General features: G+C 38.3%; 1 protein-coding gene across 5 annotated transcripts in view; it reads left to right on the forward strand.

Annotated features, from left to right (window-relative positions):
- DENND1A (DENN domain containing 1A) overlaps nucleotides 1-22,193 on the forward strand; it is a 492,157-nt gene that overhangs the window by 22,493 nt on the left and 447,471 nt on the right. For 4 of the 5 annotated variants that reach the window (XM_053920814.2, XM_053920818.2, XM_053920816.2 and 1 more), the window contains exon 2: nucleotides 17,429-17,499. In XM_053920814.2, coding sequence (XP_053776789.1) covers nucleotides 17,429-17,499 — 71 coding nt within the window. Of the gene's footprint in view, nucleotides 1-17,408; nucleotides 17,500-22,193 lie in introns of those variants that run through there. The other variant, XM_024562055.4, reaches the window with a different exon arrangement.

Genomic DNA, 22,193 nt, shown 5'->3' on the forward strand with positions numbered 1-22,193 from the left:
TCCCTGTGCTCATATTTCAGATTTCTTAGCTCACTATTGTCTCTCATTTCATGTTCAAAGCTACACTGCCAGTTAATTGTCAAACCAGGGCAGGTAGATAGTTTGGACCTTTCTAGGGTTCATGCTTCTTAACACCTTTTGCTATTTTATTGTATGTGTTTTCTTTAATGATGGCTTTGCTCTGAAAGGTTACTTGGTGAGTCTGTGGATTGCTTTTTGTTTCTCCAGTTGGTGTGGAAGCTCCGATTAGATATTCCAATATGCTTTTCCTTATACTGAAAAGTTTTAATAGCTGTGATTAAATACTACCTCTCAATAAATCTAGGGCATAGGTAAACTGTGAAAAAAGTAAAGATGTTCTAAATTAAAAGTGGGCATTTAATTATTTGGGTGAGTAGCTGAACATCTTACGAAAAACTAAAATTGTTTTCTTGTCTGTTGATGATCTTTATATTAAGGAAATAACAGACACTTGAATGGGTGTCTGTGGTAGGTCACATAGATCCTGGCCCTGAACCACTTGGGAGCTAAGTTTCCATGGTCATTTTCTCAAGCACTTTCACAGACTCCAGGCTCTTCTAGTCTCTCAAGGAGCATGTAGACTCTTGTGTTGGATTTTCTCTGTCTCCCTTCTTCTGTCAGTGGGCTTTCCCTACTTGTACAGGGCCCAATATCGATCCCTGTTCAGAGTTTTAAGTACTATCATTTAACTGTGTCCCAAACCTGGCTGACCATGCACCACAGTCACCTGGGGAACTTAAAAAATGTTTTCTGGGACCTCACTCTATACCCTCTGAATCAGAATCTCTGGAACTTGGGAATCTGTATTTCCAAAAAGGTTCCTCTAGTGATTTTGTTGAAACAGTTCACAGACCTGAGTTCAAGAACAAGTAATATAACTGACTCTAGTTCTGTGACTCTGTTCTGGATTCATATGGTAGAGAATCTGATTGACTCAGCTTGTTGTATGTCAATCCTGGCCCATTTTTAAAGGGAGTTTCTTATATTTTGCTTCTTAGTGATGGACAGATGTATAGCAGTTTCCAAGCTATGTTCCCATGTAACTTTGGTGTTTGATGAGGTGCTGTTAAAATTGAATGATGCCAGATATTTTCCTGAGTCCTAAGAAGAAAATAACTAAATGGACATAATATTTCCACTTTGAGAAATGTTTTCATTTGTTGAACAGAAATTCTTAATTCTGTTATAATCAAATTCATCAGTTTTTCACATTTTGGTTTGTACTTTTGAAGTCATAATGCTTAGCTATCAAAATCTTCGGTGTTGGCTTTGGACACTCTCAGGGAAGGAGTGCAAGGAGAAATGTGTAGGAGGAGATCAGATGGAAATAGAAGAATTGTAGATAGAAGAGAGAGAATTTAATTATCTCAATTTCAATTCCAAATTCTTTTCTACAATTCACGTTGTCTGCAAATAGAAAAAGGTTATTTCTTCCTTTCCAATCCATATGGCTTGGCTCTCTAGTGTGATGGAGAAGTGGTGAGGGTGGACATCCTTGTCTTATTCCCAGTCCTGGAGGGACAGTATTTAGTCTTTCACCATTAGGTATACTGTAACTTACAGGTTTTTCATAGAGTTCCTTTATTAGGTTGAGGAAAATCCCCTCTGTTCCTAGTTTTCTAAATTTTTATCATGTGTGTTGAATTTTATGAAATGTTTATTTTCTGTGTAAATTATATAATTGTGGTTTTTCTTCTTTAGCTTATTAATATGGTATAGACTGTATTGATTTTTCAATATTAAGCCAGCCTTGCATCCCCCTGGAATAAATGCAACTTGCTCATTGTGTATATTATCAAACTTTATTTGCTAACATTTTGTTAAGGACATCTATATTTGGAGAGGATATTGGTCTCTACAGTGGGTAGAATTTTATTTGGTTTTGGAATTAGGGTAATACTAGCCTTGTAAAATGAGTTGGGGAGTGTTTCCTTCTCTTCTGCTCTCTGGAAGATATGTATAGAACCGGTATTAATTCTTTAAATGTTTTGTAGAATTCTACAGTGAAAAACCATCTGCATCTACTGAGCTGATCATTTGACTTTTCTTATTTAGTCTATATATATAGTTACCATTTCTTTATTTTATTTTATTTTATTTATTTTTAGAAAGAGGGGAAGGGAAGGAGAAAGAGAGGGAGAGAAACATCAATCAGTTGATACTTGCTTGCCCCCAACTGGGGACCTGCACTGCAACCCAGGCATGTGCCCTGACTGGGAATTGAACCAGTGATCTTTTGCAGGCTGGCACTCAATCCAGAATCACACTAGCCAGGGCTATAGTTACCATTTCTTTTCTTTCTTTCTTTTTTTTGGTGGTGAGACATGTTTATTTCCTTGATTGTAGTGATGGTTTCACAGGTGAATGCATATGTATAAACTTAGGAAATTGTATATATGTGTCATTTTTATATATCACACATTCATCAAAAAGGCTGTTAAAATTATAGTTACAATTTCTGATGCACTTTATTTTTTGGTGTAGATGCATCTTTCCACTTGGCATAATTTCTTTTTTTCCTCATTTTTAGATCACTTTTATTTTCCACTTACAGTTGATGTACGTTATTGTATTAGTTTCAGGTATATACCCTAGTGATTAGACATTATATAACTTACTAAGTGATCGTCCTGATAAATCTTGTACACATCTGACACCATACATAGTTAGAATATTACTGACTATATTCCCTATGCTGTACTTTACATCCCCGTGGCTATTCTGTAACATCAAATTTGTACTTTTTAATCCCTTCACCTTTTTTATCCATCACCCCAATTCCTGTCCCAGCTGGCAACCATCAAAATGTTTTCTGTATTATGAGTCTTTTTCTGTTTGTTTGTTTGTTTATTTTTTGATTCATTTGTTGATAGGTATGTATTTGCTGCCATTTTTTTGTTCATATTTTTGATCTTTTTTAAGAAGACCCTTTAACATTTCATATAACACTGGTTTGGTGGTGGTGAACTCCTTTGCTTTTTCTTTTCTGGGAAGCTGTTTGTATATCCTTTGATGCTAAATGATGGCTTTGCTGGGTAGAGTAATCTTGGTTGTAGGTATTTGCTTTTCATCACTTTAAATATTTCTTGCCAATCCCATTTGGCCTGCAAAACTTCTGTTGAGAAATCAGCTGACAGTCTATGGAAGTTCGCTTGTAGGTAACTGCTTTTCTCTTGCTGCTTTTAAGATTCTCTCTTTGTCTTTAACCTTTTGCATTTTAATTATGATGTGTCTTGCTGTGGCCCTCTTTGGATTTATTTTGTTTGGGACTCTCTGCGCTTCCTGGACTTGTATGTCTGTTTCTTTTACCCAATTAGGGAAATTTTCTGTCATTTTTTTCAAATAGGTTTTCAATTTCTTGCTCTCTCCTCTCCTTCCAGCACCCCCATGATGCAAATGTTGGTGCACTTGAAGTTGTTCCACAGCCTCCTTACCCTAGCCTCAGTTTTTTGGATCCTTCTTTCTTTTTATGGTTCTGGCTGGATCCTTTTTTCGTTTTACTGATTCCACATCACTGATTTGTTTCTCTGCTTCATCTACTCTGCTGTCAATTCCCTGTAAATTATTCTTCATTCCAGTTAGTGTATCCTTCATTCTGACTGATCCTTTTTTATGCTGTTGAAGTTCTCATGAAGTTAGTTCATTGAGTATGCTTATAACCAGTGTTTTGAATTTTGCATCTAGTAGATTGCTTGTCTCCATTTTGTTTGGTCCTTTTTCTGGAGTTTTCTTTTATTCTTTCATTTGGGCCATGTTTCTTTGTCATTTTGTCATGTCTCCTCATTTTGGCAGCCTCCCTGTGTTTATTTCTATGTATTAGATAGAACTGCTATGTCTCCCAGGCTTGGTAGGGTGGCCTAATATAGTAGGTGTCTTGTAGGATCCAATGTCACAGCCTCCCTGATCATCCAAATAGGCCACTGGAGTCGTGCCTTCTGTGTGGGCTGTGTACACCGTCCTTTTGTAGTTGAGCCTTGATTGTGGTTGGCATATCTTTGGGAGGGATTTACCCTCAGGCCGATCAGCTGCAAGGACTGCGACCACTGATCTCTGACCATTGTTGAGGAGCAGCTGTGTAGGGGCCCACCCATGGAGCAGGACTTATTTCAGCAGGGCTCTGATGCCTGCTAAGTCTGCCCCTTGAGTGTGTCACTTGTGGAGTTGGTTGGGTGGTGATGCTTTGATACGGCCTGAAGCTGTGTGTACTGGCACTGTGGCCTCCTTGGAGGTGCAGACAAGATCAGCTCCTACTTGTGTTCTTCTCAGGGCCACCAGACATGAGCTACAAAGAATTGTGCAAATGACTGCTACTTGTGTTGGGCTTGGAGGTGCACAGGCAAGTCCAAGCTGTGAACCAAGACTGGATGCGGCTAGTGCTGGGCCTGAGGCCACTTAGTGAGAGGTACAGGCATGCTAAGGCCAGATGCCACTTGTTTGAGAGATTTTAGGAAAGTCTGAAGCATGAGCTAATACAGGCCATTTCTATGGAAAAACCACTGGAAACAGCTTGGGTGGGCCTGGAAGTTGAGTGGGATGGGACCTCAGAATCAGCAGAGTAGGGCAAACAGTGTTAGCCAGGTTGATGGAGTCTTAGATATTGCACTCACCTGCCAGCTCAGAGAGGGGAGGACTATCAAAGGAACAATGACTTTCGCCTGAATTTCTGACTGCGAGAAAGCTGTTCCCTGCTGCTCTTAGCTCTTGGCCGTATGCTGAACAATTCAGTTCCTCTCCATATGTCTCTTGGGCCTTTCAAGCTGCTGCCCTAGCACTGGAGCTCAGAGCAAGTGAGTCCAAGTAAACCCATGGGCAGGACCTTTAAGAGGAACTGCCTGGGACTCCAAAAGTCCTTTGTCTCACTCAACCTCAATTCCTGCTGGTTTTTACAGCTAGAAGTTAATGGGTACTTCTCTTCCTGGCACTGGAACCTTGGGCTGGGAGGCCTTGTGTCTGTCGAGACCCCTTCTTTGCTCCTCAGGGGGGGACCTCTGCAGTCCAGATGTTCCTCCTGATTTTTTTCTGCTACATGTGGGCATGGGATCACCCCATTCTTTGTCTTCACCACTCTTCCCAGCCTCACTGTGGCTGCTGCTTTATATCCTTAGTTGTAGGACTTCTGTTCAGCTAGATTCCATGTAGCTCTGAATGATGTTTGTTCTGTAGTTTAGTCGTAATTCCTGTGTGGTTGTGGGAGGAGGCGAGTACCTCATTTACCTACACTACTTTCTTGATTGAACATCCATTTTGCATAATTTCTTTCTGCTTGAAGGACTCCTAACATTTCTGGTAGTGCAGGTGTGCTGGTGGTGAATTCTTTCAGCATTTGTAATATTTGAAAACTTAATTTTGCCTTTGCTTTTGAAATATTCTCTGGGAATAGAACTCTAGCTTGTCAGTTGTTTTTCTTCAGTACTTAAACGATGTTGCTCTATAGTCTTCTCATTTGCCTTGTTTCTAACAAGAAATCTCTAATTCTAATTTTTGTTCCTCTGAATATAACATGTGGGTTTTATCCTACTTTTTAAGATTTTTTTTCTTTATTACTGGTTTGAGCAATTTGATTTTGATGTGCCTTAAAGTTTTTCATGTGTCTTGTGCTTGGGGTTTATTGCTTTTTGCATTTGTGCATTTATAGTTTTCATAAAATTTAGAAAGCTTTTGACAATATTTTTTCAAATATTCTTTCTACCCTCTTTGCCCTTTGGGGATTCCAGTTACTGATATATTAGGCTGCTTGAAGTTGTCCCATAGGTCAATGATGTTCTTTTTTGTTTTGGGTTCTTTTTCCTCTGTGTTTTGTGTTGGATAATTTCTTCAATTTCTTCAAGTTCACTGATCTTTTCTTCTGCAGTGTTTATCTGCAGTTAATCCTATTTAGTGCATTTAAAAAGAAAGCTCAGATGTTACAGTTTTTAATCTCTGGAAATTCAGAAGATATCCAAGTGATGTTTGCTGTTTCTTTTGAAATCCAAGTCTCTAACTTTTTGAACATGTAGAATAGAGTTACAATAACTGGTTGAGTGTCCCATCTGCTAATTCTAACATCTATGTCAGTTCTAGTTTGGCTTCAAATCATTGATTTTTCTCCTCATTATGGGCCATATTTTCCTCATATTTTTGCATGCTTGATAATTTTGGGGTTATGGGTATTTTTGTGTTCTTAGGAATATTCTTGGGATTGCTCAGGTCAGTAATGTGAGGCAATTATAGGCTCATCTCATTTGTTTTCTTTCTTAAAAAAATTTTCAATTATAGTTAACATTCAATATTATATTAGTTTCAGGTGTACAGCATAGTGGTTAGACATTTATATAACTTATGAGGTGATCCCCCTGATAAGTCTAGTACCCACCTGACATCATACACAGTTATTACAATATTATTGACTATATTCCCTAAGCTGTACTTTATATCCCGTGACTATTTTGTAACCGTCAATTTGTGCTTGTTAATTTCTTCACCTTTTCACGCACCTCACTTCATTTGTCTTTCATCTCTCAAGGGATTTCTGTGCTTTGTTGCCTCATGTCTTGAAAATTTACTTCATATAGTTTGTCAGTTAAGTTACTTTGAAAGAGTTTGATCCCTCTGGGTCTTGCTTTTAAGATTTGTTAGGTGGGACTGTGGCAGTTCTCAGTCTAGGGCTAAATTTCCCATCATTAAGGTAAATACCCTCCTCTGTATTCTCTCCAATGCAGTCACAGTAAAAATACCAGGAAGTTATTTTGTGGATATTGGCAAACTGATTTTAAAGTTTATATGAACAGGCAAAAGACTCAGGATGGCTAACACTGTAGAAGGAAAAGAGGCAAGGTGGAGAACTGACACTAACTGACTTTAAGACTTACTGTAAAGCTACAGGAACCAACACGGGATAGCACTGGTGAAAGAACAGGCAGAGAGATACGTGGAACAGAATAGAGAGCCCAGAAATTGACCCACATAAATATCGTCAACTGATCTTTGTGAAAAGAACAAAGACATTACAATGGAGCAAAGACAGTCTTTTCAGCATGGTGCAGGAACAAGTGGACACCCACATGCAAAAAACTGAATGTAGACACAGAACTTCCTTACACCTTTCACAAAAATTAACCCAAAAAGGATCATGACCTAAACGTTAAACACAAAATTATAAAACTCCCAGAAGATAACAGAGGAGAAGACCTAAATTACCTGGGGTATGGCGATGACTTTTTAGATACAGAACCACAAGTACAACCTATGAAAGAAATAATTGATAAGCTTGACTTAATAAAATTAAAAACTGATGCTCTGTCAAAGACAATGTCAAGAAAATGAGAGGACAAGCTACAGATTGGGAGAACATATTTGCAAAAGACACATTTGATGAAGAACTTATCTGTATAAAGGACACATGGACAAAATCGGGGGGGATGGTGGAGGTGGGGGAGGGAGGTGGGTTCAGCTGGGGTGGGGTGGAGGGAAGGGGAGAAAAGGCATACAACTGTAATTGAATAACAATAAAAATTAAAAACTTATCTGAAATATACAAAGAATTATTAAAACTCAACAATAAAATAACCTGATAAAAAAATGGGCCAAAGACTTTATTAGACACCTCACCAAAAAGGATAGTTCCTTATTTTCTAGATTGCTTTTAGTAACAGGGTTTGAAAGCTTAAGAGTTTGGAGTCTTTGAAATCAAAGCTTATCATTGATAAGGTGAAGCCATTTTATTTTTTATAATAAATGATATATACCCTTTATGTAGGTTTAGTATCTCTTGGGATATACCACAGTACTTTCTCATTTTTCTGTTATTTGATTCTTGAAACAATTCTTTAGAAGAACTGGGCAGGAGTTATCTTTTGATGGGGAGGAAGCTGATCCATGAAAGGTTAAATTGATTGTTCTAATCCTAGAGCTAGTTAAAGGATTTGAACCCAAGTTTTGTAATATTTAGTATGGGATTCTTTCCCTGTGAGAAAGTCTTGGTCAAAGACAGGCCAGGGAAATTAGTGTTAATGAATGTTTGTTTTTTGTTTTTAAACAACCAGAATCTTACAGAAAAGTTGACAGGACAATATAAAGAACTTAAAATAATTTAAACAATTTTGAGTGAGGTGTTTGCTGTGATGCCCCGTTACCCCTGAATACCTTAGTGGGTGGGCTTTTCCTACAAACATAACATTGTCCTATAAGACCACAGTATCACCATCAAGATTTGGAAATTAACGTTGACTCATTGCTACATGTAATTCTTAGACCCCCTTTCAAATTTCACTAGTCCCAATAACATCTTTTAGAAAAGTGAAAGGATCCCGTTCAGAATCACACAGTGCATTTAGTTGTCTTGTCTCTAGTTCCCTTCAGTCTGGAAGAGATCTTTAGTCTTTCCTTGGTGTTAATGACATTGACACTTTTGAAGATTATAGGCAAGCTGTATTTTAGGAGATCCCACAGTTTGAATTTGTCTGATGGTTCCTCATGATTAGATTCAGGTTAAGCATTTTGTCAGGAATATCATGGGAGCGTGGCTGTGTTTTTCTCACTTCATTCTAGCCGTTTGTGCCATTACTGCTGGTGATCACTTTGATGACTTGATTAAGGTAATTTTGCTAAACTTTCTACACTGAAAAATTTACTTTTTTCCCTTCTTGTCATTAGCAAGTGTTTTGTGGGAAGGTGGTTTGAAACTGTGCTCCATTTCGCATTAAATTTTGTGTGTGTGTGAAAAAAATTTTTTTAATCCCTACCCGAGGACATTTTCTCATTACTTCAAGAGGGAGACAGAGAGGAAGGGGGAGAGAGAAATGTCGATGTGACAGAAAAGCATCAATAGGTTGCCTCAGGTATGTGCCTGGACTGGGAATATGTGCCCCATATTGAACAGCAGCCTAGGTATGTGCCCTGACTGGGAATTGAACCCTCAACCTCTTGGTTATGACGATTCTCCAACTGAGCTACACTGGCCAGGACCTCATTAAAATTTTAATTTATTCACCAATGTGTACTCATTGAAGGGTTAATAATCTGTTAATATCATTATTGATTTTGATGCTCAAATTATCCCACATTTGGCCAGTAGGATGGACCCTTTTTAAGTCGGTCTTTTTGATGTGTCTTCATTATTCTGTGAGCACTTTGCTTTATGGCACAGTAAGATGCTCTAAGCTGATCTTGTATTTCCTTGGCCCCAACCCTGGAATCAGCTATTTCTCTAAGAAGCCCTGGTTCCTTTTAGAGAATTGTATTTAGAAGCCAAGGTCTGGGTGCTATGCTCCTTGCTGTTGGGCTGTTGCTGCTGCCAGGCCCAGTTGGTAAACAGAGCCAAGAAAATGTGTGTTAAAGTCAGGTTACCTTTACATTCTGTTTCTTTATATATTTATTGAAAACCTTGAGTTCATACTAATCTCCAATTCAAATCAACTCCAGAGAATTCATTTTAGTTTTCTGCTACTTTCAACTGTGAGTCCCTCCTTGCTGGTTTTGGGTTCCGATAAGTACACCCCCCCCCACCCCCCGCCGTGGGAATGGATGCTCTCCTCTTTGACCTTGCTTTCCTATGATCACAGTGCCTACACTTGTGGTTTGATGTGCCCTCGCCTCCCCACTGTCCTGTAGACACCCTACTCACTCAGCTTGGACTCTGACTTCTGTCATGCTAGTCAAACCTCCCCCAACCCCGGGACATGGTCAGCCTCCTCACTCCTGTCCAGGCTTCCACATCCAACTCTGGGATATCCTTGTGCTTGGACATGCTCTTCACCCTCTTGGGCTCTGACACTTGTATCTCTCCATGCGGCACCCTTCTTACCCCGCTTGTGTTTCATCATCCCAGTTCCTGGCCACCCTGTGTGTAAACACCCTTCTCACCCCACTTGAGTTCTGGCTCCCGATGCCAGGCTGCTTCCTCTGAGGGGATGACTTTCTCATTCACTTAGATTTGACATCATATTGCCAGGCCACCCCTCAACCAGATATACTCCTACCCTGCTCATATTCTGACATTCCTTGTCAGGTTGCTCCTTTATAGGGGGATTTCCTCATCCTGCCCAGGCTCTGACAGTCCACACTGTACCATGCCAGTGTGTGCATCGCCTTGCCCTGACCAATTTAGGACTAAATTTTCAGTAGGAGCAGAGGAAAAGTTAGGAAAGGGAAGGCTTTTAAATACTTTTTAAGGACAAACTTTAGAAAGTATTTTAAAATACTTTTAAAATACTCCACAGTCAACCCTTGGACTGTGAAACTTTGGACCAGTAAAACTTTACTGGTAATGAAAATAGATACGATCTTTGAAAATGTTATTAATGTGGTTGAAGAGTCTAGATTTTACCTTGTACCTTAGCATGGTAGAGAATTTCTTAAAACTATATGGGGTACTGCACATTGCTTAGGGTGTGCAGGCTGTTTTTTCTGCTTGGGACGCAGCTGAACTTTTTGCAGTGAACTTGTTTTGCGCATTGTGGCGTAAGGATCTTGCATAGGGGTATGTGGAGAGGTAAAAAACTTTGTAACTCCTCTCACAGCAGTCTCTGTGTATCTTTATTAATATGATCCTGAGAGCATTATTAGAAATGAAAAGCGAAGTGTAAAATCTTGAAACAAGTTGTTTGTATAATTATACAACTAAGTTAATCATTTTCTAACAAGTTTCAACAATGACTGCATTCTTCTACAGAGGTGTTAACTTGTAATGGGTTAGAAAGCACCCTTTGATACAGTTTTCAAGCTGGAAAAAGGGCTTTGACTTCAGAGTCCACTGAAACAAATGGAGACTTGTTGGAAATATTAACACTACCTTTTTGCTTGTTTGTCTAGGTTAAAGAAATCAATGTTTATTAGGTGATGTTTGCTAGCATGTTCTGAAGTATATACAGTTTCTTTTGACTGTGTTGTCAACTTTAAGACAGTTCAATTGGAGTGGATTTTGAAATATTATACCTCAGCTCCCTCAGCATATAATTTGGTAATTAAAGAAGCAGTGTGCTGAAGTCAGTTCATTCCTCTAGTCTATAGAAAATAGGTTGCTATTTTGCTTGATGAATATTAGCTGGTTTGGAGATTTGACTGCTGTGAAATGAGTAAGGGGTCCTAACACTGAGTGCTTCAGTTTGTAGCTGTAAGTAACACTTAAGGGGAGGAGGGCCTAGCATTATGGCATGGTTACCATATACAGCAAAGATTCATTTTGTGAAGAGTGAGTGTTACATTTTTCTCCTAATCTCATAATATGTTGTAATTGAAGAAAAACAGATCCTGATTGAAAGCTGATGATCCAGCAGTATGATCAATAGCATGATGTTCTTAAAAAAACCCCAAAAAACAAAAACCCCAAAACCATTAAGCTTTCCTGCTGTCTGAATATTGTCAAAGCCTTTGTCTGTGTTTGACTTGAGCTGAGTGTACTTAATCATTCTGAGAACATGGTCCTGAGCACTGAGCTTGGCCCTTCCAGTGAATCACTGAGAATTGTGTTCAGAAGAGTGGTATTGAATGGAAACCCTTTCTTGGCTTACTTTCAGGCTTCATTCTCCCAGAAGTAAGCAGACCTCCCTTCTTTCAAACACTTTTTAGATGTTTGTGTGCAATTTTTCTGTATTTAAGGGCCGAGGCCATTGTGAGCAAGTGTCACTTATTCATACCTTTGACTCCAAAGGAAAACGTCTTTCAAGAGTAACAGTGGTGTGTATTCAGCAAATTACCTTTGTCAGAGAAGGAGAAGCAGATACTGGAGCTGGAAACTACATGTCAGACATTAGAGGAAAACTCATTCATCAAACACTTACTGTGCTGGTGTGGCACTGGGGTTACAAGACAGTCCGTGACCTCAAGGAGCTGCCAGTCTAGTGGGAGGACAGATGTTTAGTAGAGGTACACTGGTGGTTCTCCACCTTGGCTGCACATTGGAGTAAGTTGGGGAGCGTTAAAAACACTAGTGCCTGGAGATTCTGATTTAATTGTTCCGGGGTATGGCCTGGGCATCAGGACTTTTAAAAGCTCCCCAGGTAATTGTAATTGTGTAAGGGTTGACTGTGGTAAGAGCTGCAAGAGTGAGGAAGCACAGGGTGCCCTGGAATATAAAGGTCCACTTAACCCAACCTGGGCTATGAGTGAGGGGGATTGAGGTTTCCCAGAGAGGAGGAAATGCCTGAGCTGAGGCTTGATGAGTGACTTTTGTTAAGTTAAAAAAACCAGAAAGATTTTTTTTTTTTGCAGAAGAGCAGCTGAAAAATGTACAATAGAATAGTCAAGTGGTTAGTGCTTTTGGATGATCCATGTTGATTCTGCTACTTTCTTGCTTTGACTTTGGCCAATTTATCCTCTGAGTTTGTATCCTCATCTCTGAACTGGGGGTAATACTCACACAGTTGTTGAAGAATAACTGAAATAATGCATTTAAAGTGCTTAGGGTCATGCCCTGCACATAGGAAACAGTAACTAGTAGTCATAATACGGTAACGATGTTCTTATTGGAGAGCATGGTTTGTTCAGAGGGCTACAACTAGTTCTGGCTGGATCTAAGGGTGCAAAACTGCAGGAGGTGAGTGTGGGTGGCAAACAAAAGATGCTTGGCAGGTGGGCAGGGTTCCACAATGTGGAAGTATAGGAGTATAAGGCAATTAATAATGGGATATTATGGCAGAACCAGGACATTTCCATGGTAATATGTTAATATATAGCATCAAGTGTTCTGGGAAAACTTGGGTCCATATTGGAAAATTGGCTCTGAATATGGTACTCTCAGCATCATTACATGTACTGAAATAGCAGTGAGTGTTCATAGGACAGAAAAAGGATTTCAGTTCCTTTAGTCAAGTAGTTAAAAATATTGAGCATCTTGAAGAGTAATGGAAGATGTAAGCAGTTTCAGGGTAGTCCCAGAGATTCTCTGGAAATTGTTATAGCATTAATTGTTTACAGAACTTAATGAAAATATTAAGTGAGAGCCACTTGGCCATTTGCATTTAGAGGGCACACTTTTAAATTTATATTTTGATTTGCAGAGAAATAAAAAATGCTTCCATCTGCATTGGCTTCACTGGCCCTTAAAATAACTTTTGTGTATTTATTGGTATGTTATATAATTTGTCACAACATTAGTCACCACTTCTTCATAAAGCAACATGTAAACAATCATGGATGAGCATGACTATAAGTTATAATTATAGTCTGATTTGTTCCTAGTGTTTTGGTCAGCTTTTTTCTTTTTTCTTTTAAGAGAGACTGTCATAATCTTTGGCTCCATGTAATAAAGCTCTGGCAGCTATTTGAACTGAGGAAGAAACTGTTACAATGATTGATTATCGAGGTATAACCTTTGTTTATTTTATGTTGTATACACTAAATTATTTGGAAGAAGAATTCCATTTAACTAGGTCAGTGGTTTTGAAAGTGTGGTTACTAGTCCAGCAGCATAAGTATTACCTGAGTACTTGTTAGACATGCTAATTCTTGGGTTCAACCCCAGAAACTCTGGAGGTAGGGTTGGAAATCTGTCCTTTAACTTGTTAAAACTTGAGAATCACAGAAGTGTATCCTCCTATCATTTATTGAAATCTGTTAGGCCCCAGGAAGGCTAGTTTGTGCTTTCTTTATTCCTTCTCAGTACTTACTTGATTCTGGCTATGTGCCAGGCACTGTTAAGGAACTGCTAATGGCTGTGATAGGCAAAGTCCCTGCTCTTCTGCAGTTTACCTGCAGAGGAGGACGAAGACAAAAAACACGATTGTGATAGGTGCAATGTGGATGGAGAGTTAAAATTAGATGGTAGAGAGTATGCTGAGGAAGGCATTTCTGAGGAAGTCAAATATAAATTGAGTTTTGGATGAGAGGAAGGGCCACCTGTATGAAGATCAGTGCGGAGGACTGTAAGATACAAAGGAGTTTGGTGTGTTTGAGGAGCAGAGAGGCTGGTGTGGCTGGAAAGCAGTGAGCAAGGGGAGGGAGGCTGTAAAGTGCAATTGTAGAGACAGGCAAAGACCAGATCACGTAGGACCTTGTAAGGACTGCTTTTTTCCCTTCTTAGTTTCTTTTAGAATTGTGTAAAGTACACATAACATACAATTTTCCATCTTAACCACTTCTCAGTGTACTGTTCACTGATATTAAATACATTCATACTGTTGTATAACCATCACCACCATCTATTTCCAGAACTAAGACTTTGACTTTGAGTGATATGGGAAGCTTTTGGGAGGTTTTGAGCAGAAAACTGACACAATATGACCTTTAGAATAAAAGGATTACTGGACATAAAGTTGAAACCTGACTGTTGCAGGGCAAAGGAGGTAGCAGGGAGACCAGTCAGGAGAGTACTGCAGTGATAGAGGAGTGGTGATGGTGGTCTGTCAAAGGTGGTAGGGTTGGGGATGCCGACCAGCACTGAAGTCTGGATATGTTTTGATGATCAAGTCAACAGAATTTGCTGATTGGTTGATTGTGGCATGGAAATGACCATGGCATGTAAAACAAAGGGAGTCAAGGATGACACCAAGTTTTTGGGTCTGAATAACTAGTGGATTTCAGGAGTTGCAGGTTTGATGGAGAAAAGCACTATTTGTAAAATTAGAAATGCTTTATAGATATCCAACTGGAGATGTTGAGTAGGCATTTTGAGGCAGGGCAGAAGGCAGGTTGGAGACATGACTTTGGGGCTTGTCAGCATTTGTATAATTAAAGCCAAGAGACTGAATGAGATCATCTACATAATGAGTGTGGGTAGGGAGGGAGAGGTTCAGGACTAAGTTCCAGGGTAGGAGAGCTTACTTGAGAAGGAGTTAGCAAAGGAGCAGCCAGTACTGTAGGAAGAGTACTAACAGAGTGATATTCTGGAAGGCAAGTGAAGAAAGTGTTTCAAGAAGGAGGGCAAGTCAGTCTACTGTGTCAAATGATGCTGAGAGGCTGAGTGAGACAAGCACTAAGAATTGACCATTTTAGCACATTTTAGCAATGTGAAGGTCATTGGTGATTGTGACAAGTTGTTTCAGTGGTGGGCTCAGAAGCCTGGTTGAAGCATGTTAAAGAGAGAAAGGAGGAGCAGAGACAATGAATAGAGACGATGTTCTTAGAGAGCAGGTCTGCCCAGTCACCTTAATTTAGTGGCATAGGTTAATCTGTTGGAACTCCAGGGTTTAAAAATTTGGTACATAACACTTTTCCATGCTCATGTTTATGTTTCAATTTTTTTTTAATGGGGAGAAATAGCCCTGGCTGGTGTGGTTCAGTGGATTGAGTGCTGGCCTGTGAACCAAAGGGTTGCTGGTTCGATTCCCACTCAGAGCACATGCCTGGGTTGCAGGCCAGGTCCCTAGTTAGGGGCGCTCAAGAGGCAACCACACATTGATGTTTCTCTCCCTCTCTTTCTTCCTCCCTTCCCCTCTTTAAAAATAAATAAATAAAATATTTTAAAAATAAATGGGGAGAAATAAAAATGGAAATTTGGGTATAAAATGTGTGAAAGCTCTAAAGAAACATTATGGAGTCCTAGGGTCCTGTGGACATCTTAAAAACCACTATCTTAATCTAGAGGAATGAAATTCTGAGATGAAATTCAGCCAGTCGCAAAATAGACCTAAGAAAGATTTATTTAGGTTTCAGAAGGAATCTTCCTGGTTTTCTTCAGGTGACCTTGGAACATTCCTTTCTTTCATCAAACACTGTTCTTTGAGGTCATTTGAAACAAAAGGATGTTTCCATATGGTATTTTCCACAAATGTTTGGTGGCCAAAAGGGGTTGACTTTGTAGGTCTTTTTGTATCTCTGGCAGGAAAAAAAAGAGCATAAAAATTTTTAAAAGACTTTCAAAACTTCAGTTTACTTTGTTTTATTTTATTTATTTATTTTTAAGTAAGATACTCTGATTTAGTGTCTAATCAGAGTACCTGATATTTATATTGGATTTAACTTTGACATTTAACTTAGGGGTGACAAGGTATTTTTAAGGACCTTGAATTTTAGAGCAGCCAGCTCTTTTCAGCTGTAGGTACTTATTTAAAGCAAAAACCCAAGTTTCTATTCAGTGAAGGAATGATCCTTCACAAGATAAATAACTAGATCTGTGATTGAAAAAACACTCATTTTTCATTCTACTGCTAAGGGACTAAAGGAAGTATTACCATATTTTATTGAATCTAAGATGCCATTATTTATAAGATGCACTGTTATTATATGTATTATCAAGGAAGAAAAAAAAAGCTGCCACGTAGAATTGTAAGATGCAATAGATTGTAAGAAATGTGAAAATGTAGGGGGGAAAAAGTTCATTGTGGAATCAATGAAACGGAATTTGAGTGCCAGGAGGTGTGAATTCTGGTTCTTGGCTGCATTTCTAGCTAGCTATGGGACCACCGACAAGTCACTTAGGAACTCTGCCTCAGGTTCCTCCCCTGTATGGTGATGATAATGCCCGATGCACCTACCTCACGGGATTATAAAAGGAATGAAATGAGATAAAGGATAATGATTTTGAAAAGTGGAATCTACTGGGTAAATTCAAGGTATTTATTTCATTGAAATTAAATCTTATATTTGATTAGGCAACTTGAAGTTTCTTCTCTGAGCTTTGTTGTCAGTTTTAAAATAGAATTCAGTTATAGACATTAGAAAGTATAACATTTTCTTCTGTTGAATGATTTTTCACTCAATCTGGAAATAATATCTTTTTATTGTAGTTTTAGAATCAAAGAGAAAGAGAAAATGCAACAATAATATAACCCCGATGTTCTCATTACTTGGAATTAATTGTTAACATTCTGTTAGTGCTGTCGTGATCTCTTAAAAACTTATTATGAAATATTTATGACATAAAAAGGTAAAAGGATATAATAATGAACATTCATACACTTGCAGTTTCCAGTACAGGTGAAGCCCCTGGGTAGGAACAGTCTTACATTTAGATTAGGATCCTGTCTCATAACAGCCTAGTGAGACAGGATACTGTTTCTCTTGTTTCAGTCTTAAAACCTGTAAATGAGCAAGTTAACTTCATCATGTGAATGTTTTATCATGGAGTATGAGGGAGAAGGCTATTTTGTACTAGTGTTGTCTTGCTTTGAGTTTCCTCAAAATTCTACCTAAGGCTTTGGAGATCCAGCTGTGTTAATTGGAAATGTGACACCTGTAAAATTGTAATAATGGCTGGCCAATTATGGGCCAGACGTTGTACCCAGACAATTTATGTGTGTGTGTGTGTGTGTGTGTGTGTTTTAAGTTTCACAATAATTTTTTGGTTAGTTGTATTCATTTTATAGATTAGGTAGGCGTGCCTCAGAGAAGTTGAATAACTTGTCCAAGGTTCCACAACTATTAAGTGGTGGAGCTAATGATTTTAATCAAGGTGTGCTTTATACCACAGCTCACATGTTCTAATGGCATCTTAGATTCAATAAACTCTGCCGCCTCAATCCTTGTCAATAATCATGATCTGTTTCTTTTGTAGGCAAAACCCAGAGACCACGTTTGAAGTGTATGTCGAAGTGGCCTATCCTAGGACAGGTGGCACTCTTTCAGGTATTCGCATGTTCAATTATGATGTGGCATATTTGTTTATTGTATGAGGTAGCCATGCACATGGGATAATATGTGAATATTCTAAACTGTTGTTTACCTTTAAGTATGTGTAAGTGTCTTTCCCTTTTATATGTGCCCACATCATCATATGCACAGTGAACAATTTAAGAGTCACTGCCATAATGGGCGTGGAGTATGGCTTTATTCATTGTCATAATTGGGTTTTGGCTTGTACCTTTCACAGATCCCTGGAAGTCATCTATTTAGTAGAAAATATTGTCACCTTGCTAATGAGGATGGCTGAGAATTAGGCTATAAAATAATATAAGGAATTATTTATATACATAAATACATATTAAGGGATATAACAATAATAAGGGAAATCTCCATTACTAAACTGGAAGATGTTTGAAATTTAATTTAGTATATTTTGTTTGCTGGTAAAAGAAGGTTGGAAATTATTTGAAGGAGACACCTCTCTGGCTTTAGCTTTTGGACTAATGTGGACATGTATTCCTAGATGACAGGGTCTTAGATAAGGTCAGAGGATCTTGTGCAGGCTGAGTACATCACTTCTTGACCTAAAATCCTTCTTGGTTGTTGAGGAAAAACAACCTATGACCCAGTGGTTTTTTTTTTTTGTTTGTTTGTTTTTTCTTGGTGCCTCAAAGAGCAATGCATTTGCCAAAGCTATGTTAGGGAGCGACTTTTGGTCCACACATACCAACAACTGCATATATTATTTGGTGTTTAGGGGAATGAATTTAGTTGGATTAGATACTTGGAGTAATTAGAATTTTGATGGTAGTTGTACCCATAATTGGCTATACAACCTTGGCCATATTTACTATTTACTATTAGTAAATATTTACTATTTCATTATTTAGTTAGATTGTAATACTCATAAAAATAGCTACCTTTTATTGAGTTTGTCTTGTCCTACATGACTGATTGACATATGTAGTCAGTCCTTACAGTACAGCCTTTAAAGATAGTTGGGTGGCATCTTCATTACACCTATGAGAAAACAGACTCTCAGAGAGGCCAGATAACTTACCAAGATCATATAGCTACTGTGTGGTTCAAGTTCTCTTCCACTCTGCTGCTTCTTGAAGACAATGCCCATGATATACACATCTTTCTATGTCATCTTCAGGGCTTTGCACATCATCACCGATGTTTCTTAAAATGAATGAATTTTTCCTAATAGAAAAAGTGAGGTAACTGTGTGTGCTCCACTTCCTGGATTATCTAACAAAGGCTGTGAAACACGTTACCAGTGTATGGTTGTTCTAGAAGTAGAATTTAACATCCATGGTAAGTTATGCCTCTTACTGCGCAAGCCATTGAATTGGGAAGGGTTACCTGGTGTGTACGGTGTGTGGGTGAGCAGCAGCACTTCTGTGGGCTGATGTCACAGAGTAACCGTTTGATGATGGCCGTGATTTGACGGAGACATTTAAGGACAAACATTTGGTTTATGTCTATATTTGCTAATGTTTCCCCTTTCAGTGTTCTAGGACTTCCCTTCCAAAGCTGAAATGAAATTTTGGGGGCAATATGAGGAAAATTTGAAAAGTACAAGTAAGATGGAAGAATGAATAAAATGAAAAGTCTTATCCTTTCCCCTTATCCCAGTCATCTGGTTCCTCTCCCACCCCTGCAGGCAACTCCTTTCTTATGGAACTCTTCAGCATAGTTTTTAAAAACCTTTTTATTTTGAAGGTATTTTAAAAGATAAAAGTTACAAGAATAGTCAAGTGCATATACCTTTTCCTTAGATTTATCAGTTGTTACTTTTTGGCCATATTTGCTTCACTCTGCAGGCATATACATGTTATTTTTGCTGAACTACTTGAGAATAAATTGCAGACATTGTAACGCTTTACCCCTAAATTCTCCAGAATATATCTCCTAAGAATAAAGACATTTTCTTATATAACTCTAGTACAGTTATTAAGAGAATTTAACATTGATGAAATGTCAGTTGTTCATATTTAAATTTAATCAGTGGTCCCAGTAGTATCCTTTATAGCATTCCCCCCTCTCACAGAATCTAATTCAGGATCATGGACTCTGTTTACTGGCACATCTATTTAGTTTCTTTCCATATGGAATAGTTTTGTGGTTCTTCTTTACCTTTATGACATATTTTTCAAGAAATTAGCTTTGTTGATTTTTAGAAAGTCCATGGATTGGATATGATTATGTTCCAATGATTAGATTCAGGTTATGGATTTTTGGCAAGAATATCTAAAGCATGATATTGTTTATCCTATCAGTAGGAACATGGTGTTGGTCCCATTATTTGTGGGAAAGTACATAAAACATTTATATACAGTTTAACATAATTGTAAAGTGAGTACCCATGTTACTGCTGTCCAGGTTAAGAAATATAATACTGCCTGATTATAAGGAAATACTGTTTCTTGTGAGAGGCATTACTGCCCTTGCCCTATGCTTTAGCGCTCCCTGCTTTGGCCCTCTTCCATGGGACAAGGAGTCTCTGGGGCTTACGGACATGCCCTCTTGGAGCCTGAACCCTTTCATGCTAGACTTTGCTTCGAGTACCTGGGACCTCAGAATTTCATGCCCAAATGGTGCGGAGCTTGTTTCCAGGGCCTGTGTGAGTCTCTTCCTGGGGTCCATCTTTCTGAGGGTAGACTGAGCTGCTGGTGTATAGACAGACCCTAAGCCCAAGGGATGGCCTATGGGTGGCTGTTCGTAGGGATAGGGCTTGGACTGGAGCTTGGGCTTGTGAATGGAGGTGACTGCATGCTTGTGTGCGGGGGTCCTTGGCAGCATGGGATAGAGAAGGGGGCTGTGGGCAGTGCGCCAGTGGCCAGTTTTCTCTACGCAATCAGGTTTCCACATGGAACTCTAAGGAATCCAACAATTCTCAGTATAAATTTGTTCTTCTAGGCAGATAAAGGCATATTTGTCATGATAGGAGGGTAAGAGCATATTTTATTTCATAGTTCGTAAGCTTGTTTCATATCTTCTAAATATTTAGACATATTGGTATATGGGCCTTGATTTGTACTCTTGGCTGTAAATGTTAGAAATGGGTTTGGCCAGCTCCCCAGAGATCCTTTTCTTTCTTTCTCAGAGGTAAGACTCTCCCGACTCTTACAACAATCATTTCTTTGTTCTTCTTTGTAGTTTTAATACATTTAATAGTGCCTGTTTCTGAATTTTATAGAAATAGAATTATTTTATGTGTAGTTTTGCTGATTTTTTGCTCAAGATGATTTTTTAAGGGTCCTCCATGTTTTGTGTAGCTGTAGTCATTCCTTTTCATTGCAGTGTAGCACACTGTAGGATTACATCACAGTTTATGTATTCATTCTGCTGTTGAAAACTTTTGAAGTTGTTCACAGTTTTTGGCTATGGCAAGCAGTGTTGTTGTGATCCTTCTTATACGTGCGTCCTGGTGCACGTAAGCGTACTTCCATAGGATACTTGCTGACTGGACCATGATAAAGTTTTTCAGAATTGGTTTTGTTTGTCTGCACTTCCTTCAACATTTGGTAGTCCTTATTGCTGTGCAACTTCATCAGTCCTTGGTAAAATTGGGCATTTCCCCCCCTAACCTGATGGTTGTGTAAGAGTATATTCTTGTTTTTATTTGCATTTTCCTGATGGATAATGTGATTGAGCATCTTCTATATGTTTATTGGCATCTTATTCAGCTTCCTTTTTTAAAGTGCCTATTCTAATCTCTTGCTCATTTTTTAAATTGAGTTTTCTACCTTTTCCTTATTGATTTATAAGAAATTATTTATATATTATAGATATTAATTATCTGCTTGTATATGTTACAGATATCTTCTCCCACTCTATGGTTTGTCTTTCAATCTTTTTAGGGTACCTTTGATCAAAACAATGATTTTAATATAATTTATCAATATGTTCTACCTTACAGATATGAAAATAGTTTCCTATACTTTCTTCTAAGAAATTTATAGTTTTGCTGTTCACATTTAGGTTTCTAATCTCTCAAGGACTTTCGTTTTCTATTAGATGATTAATATCCAGAAAAGTGAAACTCTAAATTAGATTTCTTATTCATTTTTTTAAATTGGGAAACTAATTGAAACTAAATTACTAAGAAATGCTACTCCTCTACTTAAAACATATTTTTATAAAATGATCACATACTTCTAAATCATGCCTAAAAAATTGCCTCATAATAAAAAGATGACACATGTGAGAAAGGCCAATGAGAAATATCACTAGACTTTAAAGACAGTTTTTTCCCCATCGATAACTTTTAATGTCTGTACCACTGTAGGCGTGTTTTGTAAAGTCTCTTTTGTAAACTCTCATGTGTTTTGTGTTCTGAAGGGCATTGCATGAAATCCACGGGAGGGACCTGTGATCTGTCACTTCTGCTTAGACATTGCCCCCAGGCCTATGACGCTGAAGCGGATACCTTCCAAATATTGTAAAAATAAGATTTGGGTACACAGATTGAACTCATGATGCTACTTACTTTCTTTGAGAATTTGTAAGATTTCCTAGTTGCTGTTAACAGTGAATAAGCTGTCACTTAGTGTTTGATTTTAGGTCATCTTTTGTCTACTTCTACAACCTTCTTATTTGTTTTTAATAAAACTTATCATATTTGCCTTTTCCTGCTACTATTTAATGCATTATTTTTGTCATTTTAAAGGATTGCAAATAAATCTGCC

The sequence above is a fragment of the Desmodus rotundus genome, chromosome 1 (genome assembly GCF_022682495.2).
Source record: "Desmodus rotundus isolate HL8 chromosome 1, HLdesRot8A.1, whole genome shotgun sequence".
Taxonomy (NCBI): Eukaryota; Metazoa; Chordata; class Mammalia; order Chiroptera; family Phyllostomidae; genus Desmodus; species Desmodus rotundus.